General features: G+C 45.5%; 1 protein-coding gene across 3 annotated transcripts in view; it reads right to left on the reverse strand.

Annotated features, from left to right (window-relative positions):
• The window catches only part of LOC139278757 (guanine nucleotide-binding protein G(o) subunit alpha), a 323,558-nt gene extending 318,606 nt beyond the window's left edge, over positions 1-4,952 (reverse strand). For all 3 annotated transcript variants that reach the window (XM_070897862.1, XM_070897863.1, XM_070897861.1), the window contains exons 1-2: positions 4,429-4,952; positions 4,127-4,169 (exon numbers count right to left, since the gene is read on the reverse strand). In XM_070897862.1, the coding sequence (XP_070753963.1) occupies positions 4,127-4,169; positions 4,429-4,546 (161 nt within the window). In that variant the 5' untranslated portion in view covers positions 4,547-4,952. The remainder of the gene's footprint in view (positions 1-4,126; positions 4,170-4,428) is intronic.
• Positions 4,953-18,084: the final 13,132 nt, after the last annotated feature.

Genomic DNA, 18,084 nt, shown 5'->3' on the forward strand with positions numbered 1-18,084 from the left:
TCAGAACACACAGACCCGGGGGGTCACAACACAACACACAGACCCGGGGGGGTCACATCACAACACACAGATCCCAGGGGTCCGGAACACAAGCACCAGAACACACAGACCCGGGGGGTCACATCACATCACACAGATCGCGGGGGTCCGCAACACAAACACCAGGGTCAGAACACAGACCCGGGGGGTGGGGGGATCACAACACACAGACCCGGGGGTCCGCAACACAAACACCGGGGTCAGAACACACAGACCCGGGGGGTCACAACACAACACACAGACCCGGGGGGGTCACATCACAACACACAGATCCCAGGGGTCCGGAACACAAGCACCAGAACACACAGACCCGGGGGGTCACATCACATCACACAGATCGCGGGGGTCCGCAACACAAACACCAGGGTCAGAACACAGACCCGGGGGGGGGGGGGGGGATCACAACACACAGACCCGGGGGTCCGCAACACAAACACCGGGGCCACAACACACAGACCCGGGGGGGTCACATCACAACACACAGATCCCAGGGGTCCGGAACACAAGCACCAGAACACACAGACCCGGGGGGTCACATCACATCACACAGACCCGGGGGGGGGGGGGGGGGCGGGGGTCACATCACATCACACAGATCCTGGGGGGGGGGGGGGTCACATCACATCACACAGATCCCAGGGGTCCGGAACACAAGCACCAGAACACACAGACCCGGGGGGTCACATCACATCACACAGATCCCAGGGGTCCGCAACACAAACACCAGGGTCAGAACACACAGACCCGGGGGGGTCACAACACAAACACCGGGGCCACAACACATAGACCCGGGGGTCACATCACATCACACAGACCCGGCCGGGAGGGGGGGGGGGGTCACATCACACAGACCCGGGGGTCCACAACACACAAACACGGGGGGCAGAACACATAGACCCCGAGCATAACACACAGCCTCCAGACCCCCCAAAAAACCCAAGAACTTGATTTTATTGTAGTGCATTTGACGTAGTAAAACGTCTCAAGGCTCTTCACAGGAACGATTAGCAAACACAATTTGACACCCATCCACATAAAGATATATTGGACAGGTAGGTATTGGAATTCAGAAGAATGAGAGGTGATCTTATCGAAACGCATAAGATTATGAGGGGGCTTGGATGCAGAGTGGATGTTTCCACTGATAGGAGAGACTAGAACTAGAGGGCATAATCTTAGAATAAGGGGCTGCCCATTTAAAACTGAGATGAGGAGAAATTTCTTTTCTCAGAGGGTTGTAAATCTGTGGCATTCACTGCCTCAGAGAGCTGTGAAGACTGGGACATTGAATATATTTAAGCAGAGATAGACAGTTTCTTAACTGATAAGGGGTTATGGGGACCGGGCAGGGAAGTGGAGCCGAGCCCAAGACAGATTAGCCATGATCTTATTGAATGGCGGAGCAGGCTCGAGGGGCCGTATGACCTACTCCTGCTCCTATTTCTTATGTTCTTTTGTAGGTTTTAAGGAGTGTCTTAAAAGGAGAGAGGCAGAGAGGTTTAGGGAAGGAATTCCAGAACTTAAAGCCTTGGCTGCCGCTGGCTTGGCACCCCCAAAGTTGAGTGAAGAAAATCAGGGCTGCTCAAGAGGCCAGAATTGGAGGAGCGCAGAGATCTGAGTGTTGTGGGGCTGGAGGAGGTTACAGAGACAGGATGGGGCAAAGTCATAGAGAGATTTGAAAACAAGGATGAGAATTTTAAAGCGAGGCATTGCCAATGTAGGTCAGCGAGCACAGGGGTGATGGGTGAAAGGGACTTGGTGCGAGTTAGGCCATGGGAAGCAGAGTTTTGGATAAGCTCAAATTTACGTAGCGTGCAAGGTGGGAGGCTCCCAGACTCGAATAGTCGAGTCTGGGAGGTAACAAAGGCATGGATGAGGGTTTCAGCAGCAGATGAACTGAGTCAGGGGCGTAGCCAGACCAGGTTACAAAAGGTGGATGCACACCCAGGTCAAAACACACGAAACTAGGCACCAACGAACCAACGCGATTTGGAAAACACAGACATAGGCCATTGCACACCAACACAAGTCCCAACACTACGATCCAGGCCCACATTGCACCAACCCAGGCCAGAACGCCCAAACCCCAACCTGCACAGCACCAACCTCAACTGCAACCCACTGTGCACTGACCCACAACTCACATCGCACAAACCAAACCCACATTGCACATACCAAACCCATCCTAACTCATACTGAATCAATCTAGGCCCCAACACACAGACACACAAATCCAAGCTACAGCATCATCACTTTTGGGCTACAACCTGGGCAGTTACATGCAAATAAGACCCAGGCCCTGGTACACAAGCACGAACCTGGGTCCTATAGGCAGATCTAGGCTTCCAGCCAGTTACGCATGCAATTGTCTGATCTGGTCCATGATACACAGAAATGTGCTGTTAGTTATACAGGTAATATTCTACTCTGAATTAAGACATACAGATAATTATAAAAATAGAGCTTCCATGTAAATGCACAGATAAATACGCAGACCTGGGCCAGTCACAGATAGGACCACAGGAACAGAAATAGGCCCATTCAACCCCTCAATTAGATCATGACTGATCTTTATCAACTCCATTTGATCCATATCTCGATACCCTTGCTTAACAAAAATCCATCAACCCCAGTCTTGAAAATTTCAATTGTCTGCGCATCCACAACTCTTTGGGGCAAGGGTTCCAGATTTTTAATAGCCTTGATGTGAAAAAGTGCTTTCTGATTTCAATTCTGAAAGGCATAGATCTCATTTTAAATTTGTGCCCCCTTGTTCTGGATTACCCTACCTTGGAAATAGTTTCCCCGTATCTACCCGATCAAACCCTTTTGTTATTTTAAACGCCTCAATCAGATTGCCCCTCAATCTTGTAAACTCAAGGAGGTACAAGCCATGTTTCTGCAACCTGGCCTCATAATTTAAACCTTTAAGCCCCACTACCATTCTGCACTGCATCCCCCTCGGAGGCCAATACCTTCCTAAGATGTGATGCCCAGAACTGAACGCAGCACTCCAGATGGGGTGTGCCCAAGGCTCTGTACAACTGAAGCATAACTTCCTCCCTTTTGTATTCCAGCCTCCTTCAGGTAAAGGCCAAAAATTCCATTAGTCAGTGATTACTTTTTGTACCGGTCCACTGGTTTTTAGTGATTTATGTACATGGACATCCATGTACATAACACACAGATCTGGGCCAGTCATACAAATTGATAGGCCTACATTATTCTTATACAGCAATAACGGGTTGGTACTTATGGCGAGGGCAATGCTATCACTCCAATGTGCTAGCACACATTCTCTTATCCCCCAAATCATGAGGATCCCATACTGTCTGTAAAGAAAATAGGATTCAAGGGAATGATCGGGTAGGCTAGGGAGGGACCAACCTGCTTTATGATCCATGTAATCGCACCCATGTATTAATAATGAGAATATCACTGCTATTAATCAGAACCCGAGTGAATCCTGGCTGATTAATTACAACAATGAATCGTAAAATCTCGGTTAAAAGCTTTAAATGGCAAGTGTTCAGTTTGCCGTCTGCCAGGTTAAATCCGCATTCCATGTAGTTGTTTTAAATACCAGAGCTGGCCTTGCAGCCCGTGTCAAGCGATCAAATATGACAAAAAGGTTGAGATGAAAGCTGGGCATTAAAGCTTAATTGGTAGCGGCAGATGATTTTTCCCCTGCCCCTCCTCTGAAGCTCAATCTCGGTCCTGATGCATCCTTGCACAGAGAATCAAGCCCTGCTATGGTGATAGAGCTACAACATAAATACACCAGACCCACACCCCTTCCCAAACAAATAGGCATTTTAAAACAAAAATAACCTCCCCTCCTGCACACAAAAAATCTGACCCTCCAATCACCATAGAGCACATGTTGGGAAAAGTCACACCAAACCCATCAATATATTGGAGATAGACTGAGATAACAGCACCATAAATATGGCGGGTCTCTGCCATTAATATACATCTAACCTCAAGATACAGTCTCGACTCAAAATGAGGCGAGAACATATAGCGAGAAATGTATGCGCGATATTAAAATCCGTATAAAATGAAGTCCAAAACATGAGCCACTTACTTCATTTGCTTTACGATGGTGCTTTTCCCTGATTCGCCCGCCCCTGTTGGAACATTTAAAAAAAAAAGAAAAAATGAGCGAAAGTGGGGTTGGGGAGGTGGGGAAAAAGGGAACGCGAGCAAATATAAAGGAGATAAAGGGAGATTTGAGAGAGAGGACAGAAGCCCGGCAGGCCGGCCTCTCCAGCCCGCCGCGGGCTGACTGGGATGGAGGGAGGGAGGCTGACAGGGATGGATGTATGAAGGAAGGGAGGGAGGGAGGGAGGGAGGGTGCTGTGGGAGCCCGGGCGCCTTCGCTCTTACCGAGCAGCAGCAGCTTGACATCCTTGGCGGCGCTGATGCCATCCTCCTTGATGGATTTCTCGATGGCTTTGTTCCGCTCCATGGCTGCCCTCTCCTCGGCACTCATTGTACATCCCATGGTCAGTGTTTGCAAAGTAGCACAGCTCTGGCCTCTCTCCTCTCTCTCTCTCTCTCGGACTGAACCCTCTCTTCGAAACGCCGGGTTTTAATCACACATCCAAAGCCAGGGAGGGGGGGCCGGGCTCGCTGCTTTCCTTTGCCGGTGCACAGCAGACGGGAAGAAAAGATATCCTGCAGGAGTGGCTTGCCTTTTTTTTTTGCAGAAATGCACACTCAAAGCGGCTCGCCTTCGAACGGGGAGGGGGAGGGAAGAGAGAGAGAGAGAGATAACGGGCTGGGGCCGGCTGGCACTGTCACTTGCTCGCTGGCTGGGTGCTGTATACTGGGCGGCGGCAGATCAGCCCGATCGCATCCTTCAGCGGCTCACAATGGAGGGACAGACAGAGAGTGCGCACTGCCTGCCTCAGCCCGACTCCCACTGACGTCAAAACAGACTGAGCCTGCGCCAAGCCACCAACACCCAGCACCACCACTGCTGACTGCACCTTCACCGAGGGGGGCGAGCACCCGCTGCTTATTACACGAGAAAAGCCTGCAATCGCCGTGCCCCCGCCCCCTCCAAAAAAAACAATCGCATTTGCAGGAGTGAACGTAATCGATGCAATTGCAAATCAACATTTGCATTGCAAAAACCTGGAGCGACTCGGTGCATACACCCAGTGCTCATTCATTTAATGCAACACAGAGCAGAATCCATTGCTGAAACACGCTCTCACACCCACTGCACACACACACACACACACACATATATATATGCACTGCTAATTTCACATGCATTTAACGAATTTAAAAGGGATTATGATCCACATGTTATTGGGGGCCAGAGAGTGCTTACTGTATCAGCAGATTATGGTGGGCACTATAAATTGATCATACCCATAATGTAACGTTGTTAAATGGATTTAGCTACAAAAAATCACTCGCAATTAGGGCACTGAAGCACTTAAGTTACAGTACATGACGGTTTAGTGTAACGCAGCTACTGTAAAGTCAGAATATTTGCAGAGAAGTGAAGGGAGCGGAGTTTTTTTTTAAATCACAACCGCGGGCATCGAGTACATTTTAATCTGAAACGCTCCGCGTGTGCATTATTGCTGCCAAAGTAACGAGCGAGTAAGCAGAGTTGGGAGACAGGCGTTTCCAGCGGTGCCGTGTTGTGTTTACTGAGAATTCTCCCGGAGCAGCCGCTTCCATTTGCCAGGCTGTCAGGGCGTGGATCCGAGATCTGCAGAGCATGGTACCAGCCCGGGATCGGAGCTAAACCAAGCAAGCACCGAGCATCCCAGCAGCTCACTCGCCCCCCTCCCCAGTCATCCTACTGACACACAATTCGGAATGAGTGCGAGCTCGAATTAATGCCCACTGCCCAAACCCTCTCGCCGCAATCATGCCGCCTCCTTTCTTCCCGGGGTTGAGTATGAAATGCCCGTGTTTCTGGTGAATTACAAGTACAGTGACATCTGGATCAACCCACACCAGCACAATCACTCCCGCATCAAACATCTGTGCCTTAGAATATCCGATCATCCGTTATCCATTAGGAGGATTATGTTTTACTCAACATTATAAAAAAAGAATCAATGACAATATTTATGAAATGGTTTGAGAGATATGGATCGGCCGGTACGTTGTACGGAGAAGGCGGGGGGTGGGGGGGTTACATTGGGAGCTGTATGTACTGAAAAGTGGGGGAAACTATATTCAACAGTGACCAGAATAGCATTAGTACATATGGGGTCCTGCTGAGAATTGCAGTTATATAGCACTTCCCAGCCAGTGCAGGTGTGTTATGATTGTAAAGTTGTCATGATTCTGCCCGCACCAATTACAAACCAGGGCACAGCATGTGGCACTAGTGTGGCATCAGCACCCACCCACTGCAAAAAGAGCACTGCGACTAATCCACGCTCCTAACAAGAGGGTGATTGATGGCACAGAGGTCAGAAGATGGATAAACTTGCCATAGATTAGGAGTCAATTTAAAGTCACGTACTGCATACAAACACAGGGAAAATAACGTAAATATCCATACTGTTGTTAGGAGCTGGTGTTGGTTCCGATCACAGACAATGGCCAACAATGTGATGTACAATCGTGAATGAGGAGAGATATTGTTGAATATATAATGGGAACAATGTTATACAGTGAGGGCTTATAGGTTATACTGAGGATTAGTGGGCAATGCAGTGAATAGTGGGCAATACATTATCCGAATACCCGACACTAGACTCCCGAAACAATCTCTCTACTCCGAGCACCGACACGCCAGGCGAACCCCAGGAGGGCAGAGAAAACGCTTCAAGGACACCCTCAAATCCTCCTTGAAAAAGTGCAACATCCCCACCGATATTTGGGAATCCCAGGCCCATGACCGTTCAAAATGGAAGAGAAGCATCCGGGAAGGCGCCGAACACTTCGAATCTCTTCACCTGGAGCACACGGAAGCCAAGTACAAACAGCAGAAGGAGCGTACGACAAATCAAGCACCCCGCCCAGCTGTCCCTCCAACCACTGTCTGTCCCACCTGTGACAGAAACTGTAGATCCCGCATTGGTCTCTTCAGTCACCTTAGAACTCATTTTAGTGTGGAAGCAAGTCATCCTCAACTCCGAGGGACTGCCTAAGAAGAATAAAAAAAGAATACAGGGAGCAAGCATCAGTGCAGGAGACAGGAATACACAAGTTGGAGTCCAAAAACACCAAGATCTGCTGTGGATTCAAGAACATACAGATAACAAAAAGGTCATTGGGCCCAGTAGGTCAGGTCCCTCCACAAACCGTGACAGATTAAACCATGAATCACCCAAGGGAGAGGAGTTTCCAAAGATAGAACCTCCAGCAGGCTGGCCTCTTGGAAATTACAATATAGTTCAAAGAATTCAATATTCCTGGAACCACAGAATGGTAGAATGTTACAAAACAGAAGGAGATCATTTGATCCATGGTGTCTGCTCCAGCTCTCCAAAACAGCTGTACATTCAGTCTCATTATGTTGCCTTTTCCCGACAGCCATTATTTTTTTCTTTTTCAAATAATGACCCAGTTCCCTTTTATTAAAAATAATGGATTCTGCTTCCACCACATTTTCTTCTGGGAACAGCTTGCTACATGAAATAAATCCTAATCACTTCCTCCACTTTGGTGGTGATCTTAAAATGTATGACCTCTTGTAACCAACTCACTGAGCAGTGGAAATATTTACCTCAAAACCCCTCGATGATCTTGGACATCTCTATCAGATCTCCATTTAACCTTTGGTCTAATAGGGAAAAAAGCCCCAGCTGTTTTAGGCTCTGCTCATATCTAAAGCCGCTCCTCCTTGCAACATCTTAGTGAATCTCTACTGCTCCCTCTCCATGGCCTAAAGCAAGGTACCCCAAATTTGACAATATTCCACAACAGCCTAACTAATGATAATGGTTTGCTTTTGCAGTCTATGCCTCATTCATAAAAACTAGGATCTTGTATGCTTTATCATCAGTTTGTCCACTTTTAAACAGTCTGTGCACTTAAACCTTCATGTATCTCTGCACTTTAACTTTCTTTAAAATTTTACCATTTAGTGTATATGTCCTCTCCTTTTTCATTGTTTCGAAATACCTCACTTCACATTTCCCCACAGTTAATTTCATCTGCCCAATCTACTAATTTGTTGATAGACTCCTGAAGTTTCTACAGTTCTTTATACAGTTAACCACTCTCCCACCTTTTGTGTTGCCTTCAGAAATTGATATTCTGCCTCTTATACCCAAATCCAGATCAGTTAAGAGCAATGGTCCCAACTATGACCTCTGGGGAACACCACTGCTTACATTCCTCCAATCTGGAATGTGGAACTCGCTGCCACAGGGAATGGTTGAGGCGAACAGCGCTTAAGAAGAAAAGAATACAGGGAGCAAGCATCAGTGCAGGAGACAGGAATACACAAGTTGGAGTCCAAAAACACCAAGATCTGCCGTGGATTCAAGAACATACAGATAACAAAAAGGTCATTGGGTCAAGGATGTCTCGGAGCGGGTGCAGGACATTCTAAAAAGGGAGGGAGATCAGCCAGTTGTCGTGGTGCACATTGGTACCAACGACATAGGTAAAAAAAGGGATGAGGTCCTACGAAACAAATTTAAGGAGCTAGGAGCTAAATTAAAAAGTAGGACCTCAAAAGTAGTAATCTCGGGATTGCTACCAGTGCCACGTGCTAGTCAGAGTAGGAATCGCAGGATAGCGCAGATGAATACGTGGCTTGAGCAGTGGTGCAGCAGGGAGAGATTCAAATTCCTGGGGCATTGGAACCGGTTCTGGGGGAGGTGGGACCAGTACAAACCGGACGGTCTGCACCTGGGCAGGACCGAAACCAATGTCCTAGGGGGAGTGTTTGCTAGTGCTGTTGGGGAGGTGTTAAACTAATATGGCAGGGGTATGGGAGCCTATGCAGGGAGACAGAGGGAAACAAAAAGGAGGCAAAAGAAAAAGACAGAAAGAAGATGAGGAAAAGTGGAGGGCAGAGAAACCCAAGGCAAAGAACAAAAAGGGCCATTGTACAGCAAAATTCTAAAAGGACAAAGGGTGTTAAAAAAAACAAGCCTGTAGGCTTTGTGTCTTAATGCAAGGAGTATCCGCAATAAGGTGGATGAATTAACTGTGCAAATAGATGTTAACAAATATGATGTGATTGGGATTACGGAGACGTGGCTCCAGGATGATCAGGGCTGGGAACTCAACATCCAGGGGTATTCAACATTCAGGAAGGATAGAATAAAAGGAAAAGGAGGTGGGGTAGCATTGCTGGTTAAGGAGGAGATTAAGGCAATAGTTAGGAAGGACATTAGCTTGGATGATATGGAATCTATATGGGTAGAGCTGCAGAACACCAAAGGGCAAAAAACGTTAGTGGGAGTTGTGTACAGACCTCCAAACAGTAGTAGTGATGTTGGGGAGGGCATCAAACAGGAAATTAGGAGTGCATGCAATAAAGGTGCAGCAGTTATAATGGGTGACTTTAATATGCACATAGATTGGGCTAACCAAACTGGAAGCAATACGGTGGAGGAGGATTTCCTGGAGTGCATAAGGGATGGTTTTTTAGACCAATATGTCGAGGAACCAACTAGGGGGGAGGCCATCTTAGACTGGGTGTTGTGTAATGAGAGAGGATTAATTAGCAATCTCATTGTGCGAGGCCCCTTGGGGAAGAGTGACCATAATATGGTGGAATTCTGCATTAGGATGATGAATGAAACAGTTAATTCAGAGACCATGGTCCAGAACTTAAAGAAGGTTAACTTTGAAGGTATGAGGCGTGAATTGGCTAGGATAGATTGGCGAATGATACTGAAGGGGTTGACTGTGGATGGGCAATGGCAGACATTTAGAGACCGCATGGATGAACTACAACAATTGTACATTCCTGTCTGGCGTAAAAATAAAAAAGGGAAGGTGGCTCAACCGTGGCTATCAAGGGAAATCAGGGATAGTATTAAAGCCAAGGAAGTGGCATACAAATTGGCCAGAAATAGCAGAGAACCCGGGGACTGGGAGAAATTTAGAACTCAGCAGAGGAGGACAAAGGGTTTGATTAGGGCAGGGAAAATGGAGTACGAGAAGAAGCTTGCAGGGAACATTAAGACGGATTGCAAAAGTTTCTATAGATATGTAAAGAGAAAAAGGTTAGTAAAGACAAACGTAGGTCCCCTGCAGTCAGCATCAGGGGAAGTCATAACGGGGAACAAAGAAATGGCGGACCAATTGAACAAGTACTTTGGTTCGGTATTCACTAAGGAGGACACAAACAACCTTCCGGATATAAAAGGGGTCAGAGGGTCTAGTAAGGAGGAGGAACTGAGGGAAATCCTTATTAGTCGGGAAATTGTGTTGGGGAAATTGATGGGATTGAAGGCCGATAAATCCCCAGGGCCTGATGGACTGCATCCCAGAGTACTTAAGGAGGTGGCCTTGGAAATTGTGGATGCATTGACAGTCATTTTCCAACATTCCATTGACTCTGGATCAGTTCCTATGGAGTGGAGGGTAGCCAATGTAACCCCACTTTTTAAAAAAGGAGGGAGAGAGATACCAGGGAATTATAGACCGGTCAGCCTGACATTGGTAGTGGGTAAAATTATGGAATCAATTATTAAGGATGTCATAGCAGTACATTTGGAAAGAGGTGACGTGATAGGTCCAAGTCAGCACGGATTTGTGAAAGGGAAATCATGCTTGACAAATCTTCTGGAATTTTTTGGGGATGTTTCCTGTAGAGTGGACAAGGGAGAACCAGTTGATGTGGTATATTTGGACTTTCAGAAGGCGTTCGACAAGGTCCCACACAAGAGATTAATGTGCAAAGTTAAAGCACATGGGATTGGGGGTAGTGTGCTGACATGGATTGAGAACTGGTTGTCAGACAGGAAGCAAAGAGTAGGAGTAAATGGGTACTTTTCAGAATGGCAGGCAGTGACTAGTGGTGTACCGCAAGGTTCTGTGCTGAGGCCCCAGCTGTTTACACTGTACATTAATGATTTAGATGAGGGGATTAAATGTAGTATCTCCAAATTTGCGGATGACACTAAGTTGGGTGGCAGTGTGAGCTGCGAGGAGGATGCTATGAGGCTGCAGAGCGACTTGGATAGGTTAGGTGAGTGGGCAAATGCATGGCAGATGAAGTATAATGTGGATAAATGTGAGGTTATCCACTTTGGTGGTAAAAACAGAGAGACAGACTATTATCTGAATGGTGACAGATTAGGAAAAGGGGAGGTGCAACGAGACCTGGGTGTCATGGTACATCAGTCATTGAAGGTTGGCATGCAGGTGCAGCAGGCGGTTAAGAAAGCAAATGGCATGTTGGCCTTCATAGCGAGGGGATTTGAGTACAGGGGCAGGGAGGTGTTGCTACAGTTGTACAGGGCCTTGGTGAGGCCACACCTGGAGTATTGTGTACAGTTTTGGTCTCCTAACCTGAGGAAGGACATTCTTGCTATTGAGGGAGTGCAGCGAAGGTTCACCAGACTGATTCCCGGGATGGCGGGACTGACCTATCAAGAAAGACTGGATCAACTGGGCTTGTATTCACTGGAGTTCAGAAGAATGAGAGGGGACCTCATAGAAACGTTTAAAATTCTGATTGGGTTAGACAGGTTAGATGCAGGAAGAATGTTCCCAATGTTGGGGAAGTCCAGAACCAGGGGACACAGTCTCAGGATAAGGGGTAAGCCATTTAGGACCGAGATGAGGAGGAACTTCTTCACCCAGAGAGTGGTAAACCTGTGGAATTCTCTACCACAGAAAGTAGTTGAGGCCAATTCACTAAATATATTCAAAAAGGAGTTAGATGAAGTCCTTACTACTCGGGGGATCAAGGGGTATGGCGAGAAAGCAGGAATGGGGTACTGAAGTTGCATGTTCAGCCATGAACTCATTGAATGGTGGTGCAGGCTCAAAGGGCCGAATGGCCTACTCCTGCACCTATTTTCTATTGTTTCTATGTTTCTATGTTATACAAGCACATGAGGGAGAAAGGAATAGAAGGATATGTTGATGGGATTAGAGGAAGTAAGGTGAGAGGCGGCTTGTGTGGAGCATAAACATCGGCATGGATTTGTCAGGCCGAATGACCTGTTCCCCAGCTGTAAATTCGAGGTAATCTGAAAACATCCATTAGCTTTGACTGTCTTCTGTCAGTTAGCAAACTTAAATATTTAAACATACTGCATCTGCAGTGATTTGCTTTTGTTGTTCTAAAAATATTTGTTGCTTTTCTTTAGCACCCCCCCCCAAAAAAAATACTTGGGCTCTTTGAAATCAATCGTGAAAAGTCTAGAATATGAATCCAGTTTTGTTATTCACAATTATTTGACACAGTGGCTCAGCATAGCAGGAATTACTGTGTCCCATTGAGCATCTGGCCATTTGTGTCTACCCTTCTTTCTCACCGTAAATTCCATTTCACCCTGATTATTTATCCAACACATTTTAACAGGTAAGTGGACACAGCATTAATTGCTTCTGATGCAAGTCTATTCCACACAAATGTGGGGAAAATAGTTCTGTGATCATTTTAAATTGAGTATGTCCTCATTATTCGTGTCTTTTAGTATTTCAAATACCTGAATCATGTCACCTCTCAATCTTTTCTTCGATAAAATGAATTTCTGTTCTGTGAGTCTCTTTTCAAAGCTTGGAACCAGAAGTGCTGACCCATTGCATTTATTTCCCTCCTGATTAATGCAATGGGAAGACCAATTTCCTTTTGAAAGGAGGGTCCAAAGTTGCACAGAATATTCTAAATGTGCCTTTAAATAATTTCAGAAGTTATGCACCAGTCACTTACTGAACTTGGGTGCCCATAGTGGCTTGATCAATGGCACTGTAATCTCCCTCTAATGCCTGGGAGAACTCAGCTGCAAACAGTAGATGACTGCTGTGATGAACAGCCGCAGTAGAGCAGTGATGGTCTGCAAGTCTGAGCCACAAATCCAGTCATATGTCAGTAATGACTTCCCTGGCAAGTCTGAATCGCTGAACGCACTGATCCTCAGACAAGTCCAAGTAATTCATTTTGCGTCTTCATAAACTTTTCGAAAGATTATGGCCTTCTCCATGCTAAAATTAGTCTGCTGGCATTGTTAAGTATGGTTTGAATGTACTTGGTAGAAAAATGTGTTACATACAGGGGGGGGTGGCGGGGAGAGGAAAAGACAGAGGAAGAGCCATCTGGAGCATTCTATTTATGTTTGAAAATTCAGGCCCATGCCATCACCAAACCCAAAATGGTAGATTCCACACAGCAGACACAACCGAGTTTTCTCCACTCTCTTCATCTCCTGAGGATGTTGACTCCTGCAACGGAATCCTGTTCCATGGGCCATGCTGGTCACCGAGTAGCTTGCTCATGTGGTCATTATTCAGAGGAGAATCTTTACAGCGAGTATCACTTGACTGAAGGAAATCATAACTGGCCCTGATCTTGTCCTCCCCCAGCATCCACACAAGCACAATTCCAGTTGGGATGCTGTATTTTTGTAAGTGAACAGGAGCCACACACTTGACCTCGTTGCGGCAACTATAATAGGATTTTGGACACAATTCTGGACAAACAGTATTTAAAAGGACGGTTGTTAGACTTGAAGAAGAATAACTCATGGATAAAGTGAAAGTTCAACAGAAATATCTAATTCCAGAGAAAGTTGTAATAAAAAACAAAAGGAAGTTATCTCCATCATCAAGACCACAGATGGATGCCTCAAAGCTGATCAATGGCTGACATTTCCTGCATTGCTTGGTGTATTAAATGGAAAATGCAATCTTAATTGTAGTTTAATAGCAAGAGATTCAAATTGTCATTTGATTCTTTTAAGCAAACAAAAATACTCACAGGTCAATACTGTGGTGCACATGCTTAGCCTCTGCAAGATGGTCAAATGATTGCTTTTTCAAGATAGCAACTATTAACCAATGTATGCTGAAAGCTTGGATATACCCTGTACTGTGCATTGAGAGTTTGGATTAAGAAATGAAGATAATGGTGCACCATTAGTGCTCAGCAAAAAAAACGTTTTTGCGTTATTAGTGCAGTAACATGTGTGGTGCCCGAGGACTATAGGGCTGCTAATGTTTAAAAAGGGAGAAAGGGATAGACCAATTAATTACAGGCCAGTCAGCCTAACCTTGGTGGTGGTAAAATTATTGGGAAAAATTCTGAGGTACAGGATAAATCTTCATTTAGAAAGACATGGATTAATCAAGGACAGTCAGCATGGATTTGTTAAGGGAACGTTGTGTCTGACTAACTTGATTGAATTTTTTGAGGAGGTAACAAGGAGGGTCGATAAGGGAAGTGTCTTTGATGTAGTTTACATGGATTTTAGCAAGGCTTTTGACAAGGTCCCACATGGTAAGCTGATCCAAGGGAGAGTGGCAAATTGGATCCAAAATTGGCTCAAAAAATTGGAAGCAAAGTGTAATGGTTGAGGGGAGTTTTTGTGACTGGAAAGCGGTTTCCAGTAGGGATCCACAGGGCTCAGCACTTGGTCCCTTACTTTTTGTAAGTATATATTAATGATTTAGATTTAAACGTAGGGGGCATGATAAAGAAATTTGCAGATGATACAAACATTGGCCGTGTGGTTGACAGTGAAGAGGAAAGTTCTAGGACGCAGGAAGATATCAATAAACTGGTCAGTTGGGCAGAAAAGTGGCAAATGGAGTTCAATTGGGAAAAGTGTGAGGTAATGCATTTCGGGAGGGGCAACAAGGCAAGGGAATATACAATAAATGGGAGGATACGGAGAGGTGTGGAGGAACAGAGTATATGTCCACATATCCTTAAAGGTAGCAGGACAGATTGATGAAGTAGTTAAAAAGGTAGAACTGTATACAACACTAGTTAGGCCACAGTTTGAGTACTGCATGCAGATCTGGTCACCACATTACAGGAAGGATATGATTGCAATAGAAAGGGCACAGTAGATTTACAAGGATGTTGCCAGGACTGGAAAACTTTACCTATGAGAAAGATTGGATAGGCTGGGGTTGTTTTCCTTAGAACAGAGGAGGCGGAGGGGAGATTTAATTGAGGTGTATAACATTATGAGGGGCCTAGATAGAGTAGAAAGGAAGGACTTATTTCCTTTAGCAGAGGGGTCAATAAGCAGAGGGCATAGATTTAAAGTAATTGGTAGAAGGATTAGAAGGGAGATGAGGAAAGATTTCTTCATCCAGAGGGTGGTGGAGGTCTGGAACTCACGGCCTGAAAGGGTGGTAGAGGCAGAAACCCTCACCACATTTAAAAAGTACTGGATGTGCACTTAAAAAGCCGTAATCTACAGGGCTACGGACCTCGTGCTGGAAGGTGGGATTAGGCTGGGTAGCTCGTTTCCGACCGGCGCGGACACAATGGGCCAAATAGCCTCCTTTTGTGTCATAATTTTTCTATGATTCTATATCAATGATTTAGATTTGAATGTAGGGGGTTTGACTAAGTAGTTTGCAGATCATACAAAAAATGGTCATGTTGTTGATAATGAAGAAGAACTCTGTAGACTGCAGGAAGCTATCAATGGACTGGTTAGGTGGGCAGAACAATGGCAAATGGAATTCAATACTGAGAAGTGTGAGGTAATGCATTTGGGGAGGGCTAACAAGGCAAGGGAATACACATTAAATGGTAGGACACTGAGAAGTGTAGAGAAACAAAGGGACCTTGGCGTGCATGTCCACAGATTTCTGATGGTAGCAGGCCAGGTAGATAAGACAATTAAAAAGGCATATGGAATATTTGCCTTTATTAGCCGAGGCAAAGAATACAAGAGCAGGGAGGTTATGCTTAAACTGTTTAAAAACACTAGCTAGGCTACAATCGGAGTACTGTGTACAGTTCTGGTCACCACATTACAGGAAAGATGTGATGACACAAGAGAGGGTAGAGGAGATTTATGAGGACGTTGCCTGGACTAGAGAAGTTTAGCTATGAGGAAAGATTGGAAAGGCTAGGGTTGTTTTCCTTGGAACAGAGGAGGTTGAGGGGAGACCTAATTGAGGTGTATAACATTTTTAGGGGCCTAGCTAGAGTGGATAGGAAGGACCTGTTTCCCTTAACAGAGTGGTCAACATCCAGGGGGCATAGATTTAAAGTAATTGGTAGAAGGTTTAGAGGGGAGATGAGGAAACATTTCTTCATCCAGAGGGTGGTGGGGATCTGGAACTCACTGCTTGAAAAGGTGGTAGAGGCAGAAACCCTCACCACATTTAAAAAGTACTTAGATGTGCACTTGAAGTGCCATAACCTATAAGGCTACGGACCAAGAGCTGGAAAGTGGGATTAGGCTAGATTGCGCTGTCAGCCGGCGCGGACATAATAGACCGAATGACCTCCTTCTGTGCTGTAAATTTATATGAATCTTTGATTCTATGAATATAAATACTGATGTAACAGCAATCACTAGCTGGTAGTAAATTAGTCATACGATCAATGAATACCCCTGAGAATTCTTGCAGTTCCAAAGATTCCCACTCATACACCATGATCCTAAATATTACAGTAAGTAATCCACTCAGATAAAAAGAATAATTTCTGTGACAAAAATGGGGATTTACCCATTACGCCTTTATATGACTTTAGATAGACCAGGTAACTATGATTCAAACAATTAGCTTTAGCCAGCAGTATCTCTCGACAAAGTTAATTGTTTCTATGGCAAGCGTGACCAATGTACATAACTGTCTACACAATCAGACCATGGCAACGAGAGAGGTCTGTCCTGTATGGATTCACTGTGTTTACACCATTGTTAATTAAATTAATTAAATCACAGGTTTCTCAATGGCTAGGACCGGTTTCTCAATGGCTAGGACCGGTTTCTCAATGACTAGGACCGGTTTCTCAATGGCTAGGACCGGTTTCTCAATGGCTAGGACTGGTTTCTCAATGACTAGGACCAATTTCTCAATGGCTAGGACCGGTTTCTCAATGGCTAGGACCGGTTTCTCAATGGCTAGGACCAGTTTCTCAATGACTAGGACCAGTTTCTCAATGACTAGGACCAGTTTCTCAATGGCTAGGACCAGTTTCTCAATGGCTAGGACCAGTTTCTCAATTGCTAGGACCAGTTTCTCAATGGCTAGGACCAGTTTCTCAATAGCTAGGACCAGTTTTTCAATGGCTAGGACCAGTTTCTCAATGACTAGGACCAGTTTCTCAATGGCTAGGACCAGTTTCTCAATTACTAGGACCAGTTTCTCAATTGCTAGGACCAGTTTCTCAATGGCTAGGACCAGTTTCTCAATGGCTAGGACCGGTTTCTCAATTGCTAGAACTAGTTTCTCAATGGCTAGAACTAGTTTCTCAATGGCTAGGACTGGATTCTCAATGGCTAGAACTAGTTTCTCAATGGCTAGAACTAGTTTCTCAATGGCTAGGACCAGTTCCACAATGGCTAGAACTAGTTTCTCAATGGCTAGGACCAGTTTCTCAATGGCTAGGACCGGTTTCTCAATTGCTAGAACTAGTTTCTCAATGGCTAGAACTAGTTTCTCAATGGCTAGGACTGGTTTCTCAATGGCTAGAACTAGTTTCTCAATGGCTAGGACCAGTTTCTCAATGACTAGGACCGGTTTCTCAATGACTAGGACCGGTTTCTCAATGGCTAGGACCGGTTTATGAATGGCTAGAACTAGTTTCTCAATGGCTAGGACTGGTTTCTCAATGGCTAGGACCCGTTTCTCAATGGCTAGGACCAGTTTCCCAATGACTAGGACCGGTTTCTCAATGACTAGGACTGGTTTCTCAATGACTAGGACCAGTTTCTCAATGGCTCGGACCGGTTTCTCAATGGCTAGGACCAGTTTCTCAATGACTAGGACCGATTTCTCAATTGCTAGAACTAGTTTCTCAATGGCTAGGACTGGTTTCTCAATGGCTAGGACCAGTTTCTCAATGGCTAGGACCGGTTTCTCAATGGCTAGGACCGGTTTCTCAATGGCTAGGACCGGTTTATCAATGCCTAGAACTAGTTTCTCAATGGCTAGGACTGGTTTCTCAAT

Source organism: Pristiophorus japonicus, chromosome 13, assembly GCF_044704955.1.
Source record: "Pristiophorus japonicus isolate sPriJap1 chromosome 13, sPriJap1.hap1, whole genome shotgun sequence".
Taxonomy (NCBI): Eukaryota; Metazoa; Chordata; class Chondrichthyes; family Pristiophoridae; genus Pristiophorus; species Pristiophorus japonicus.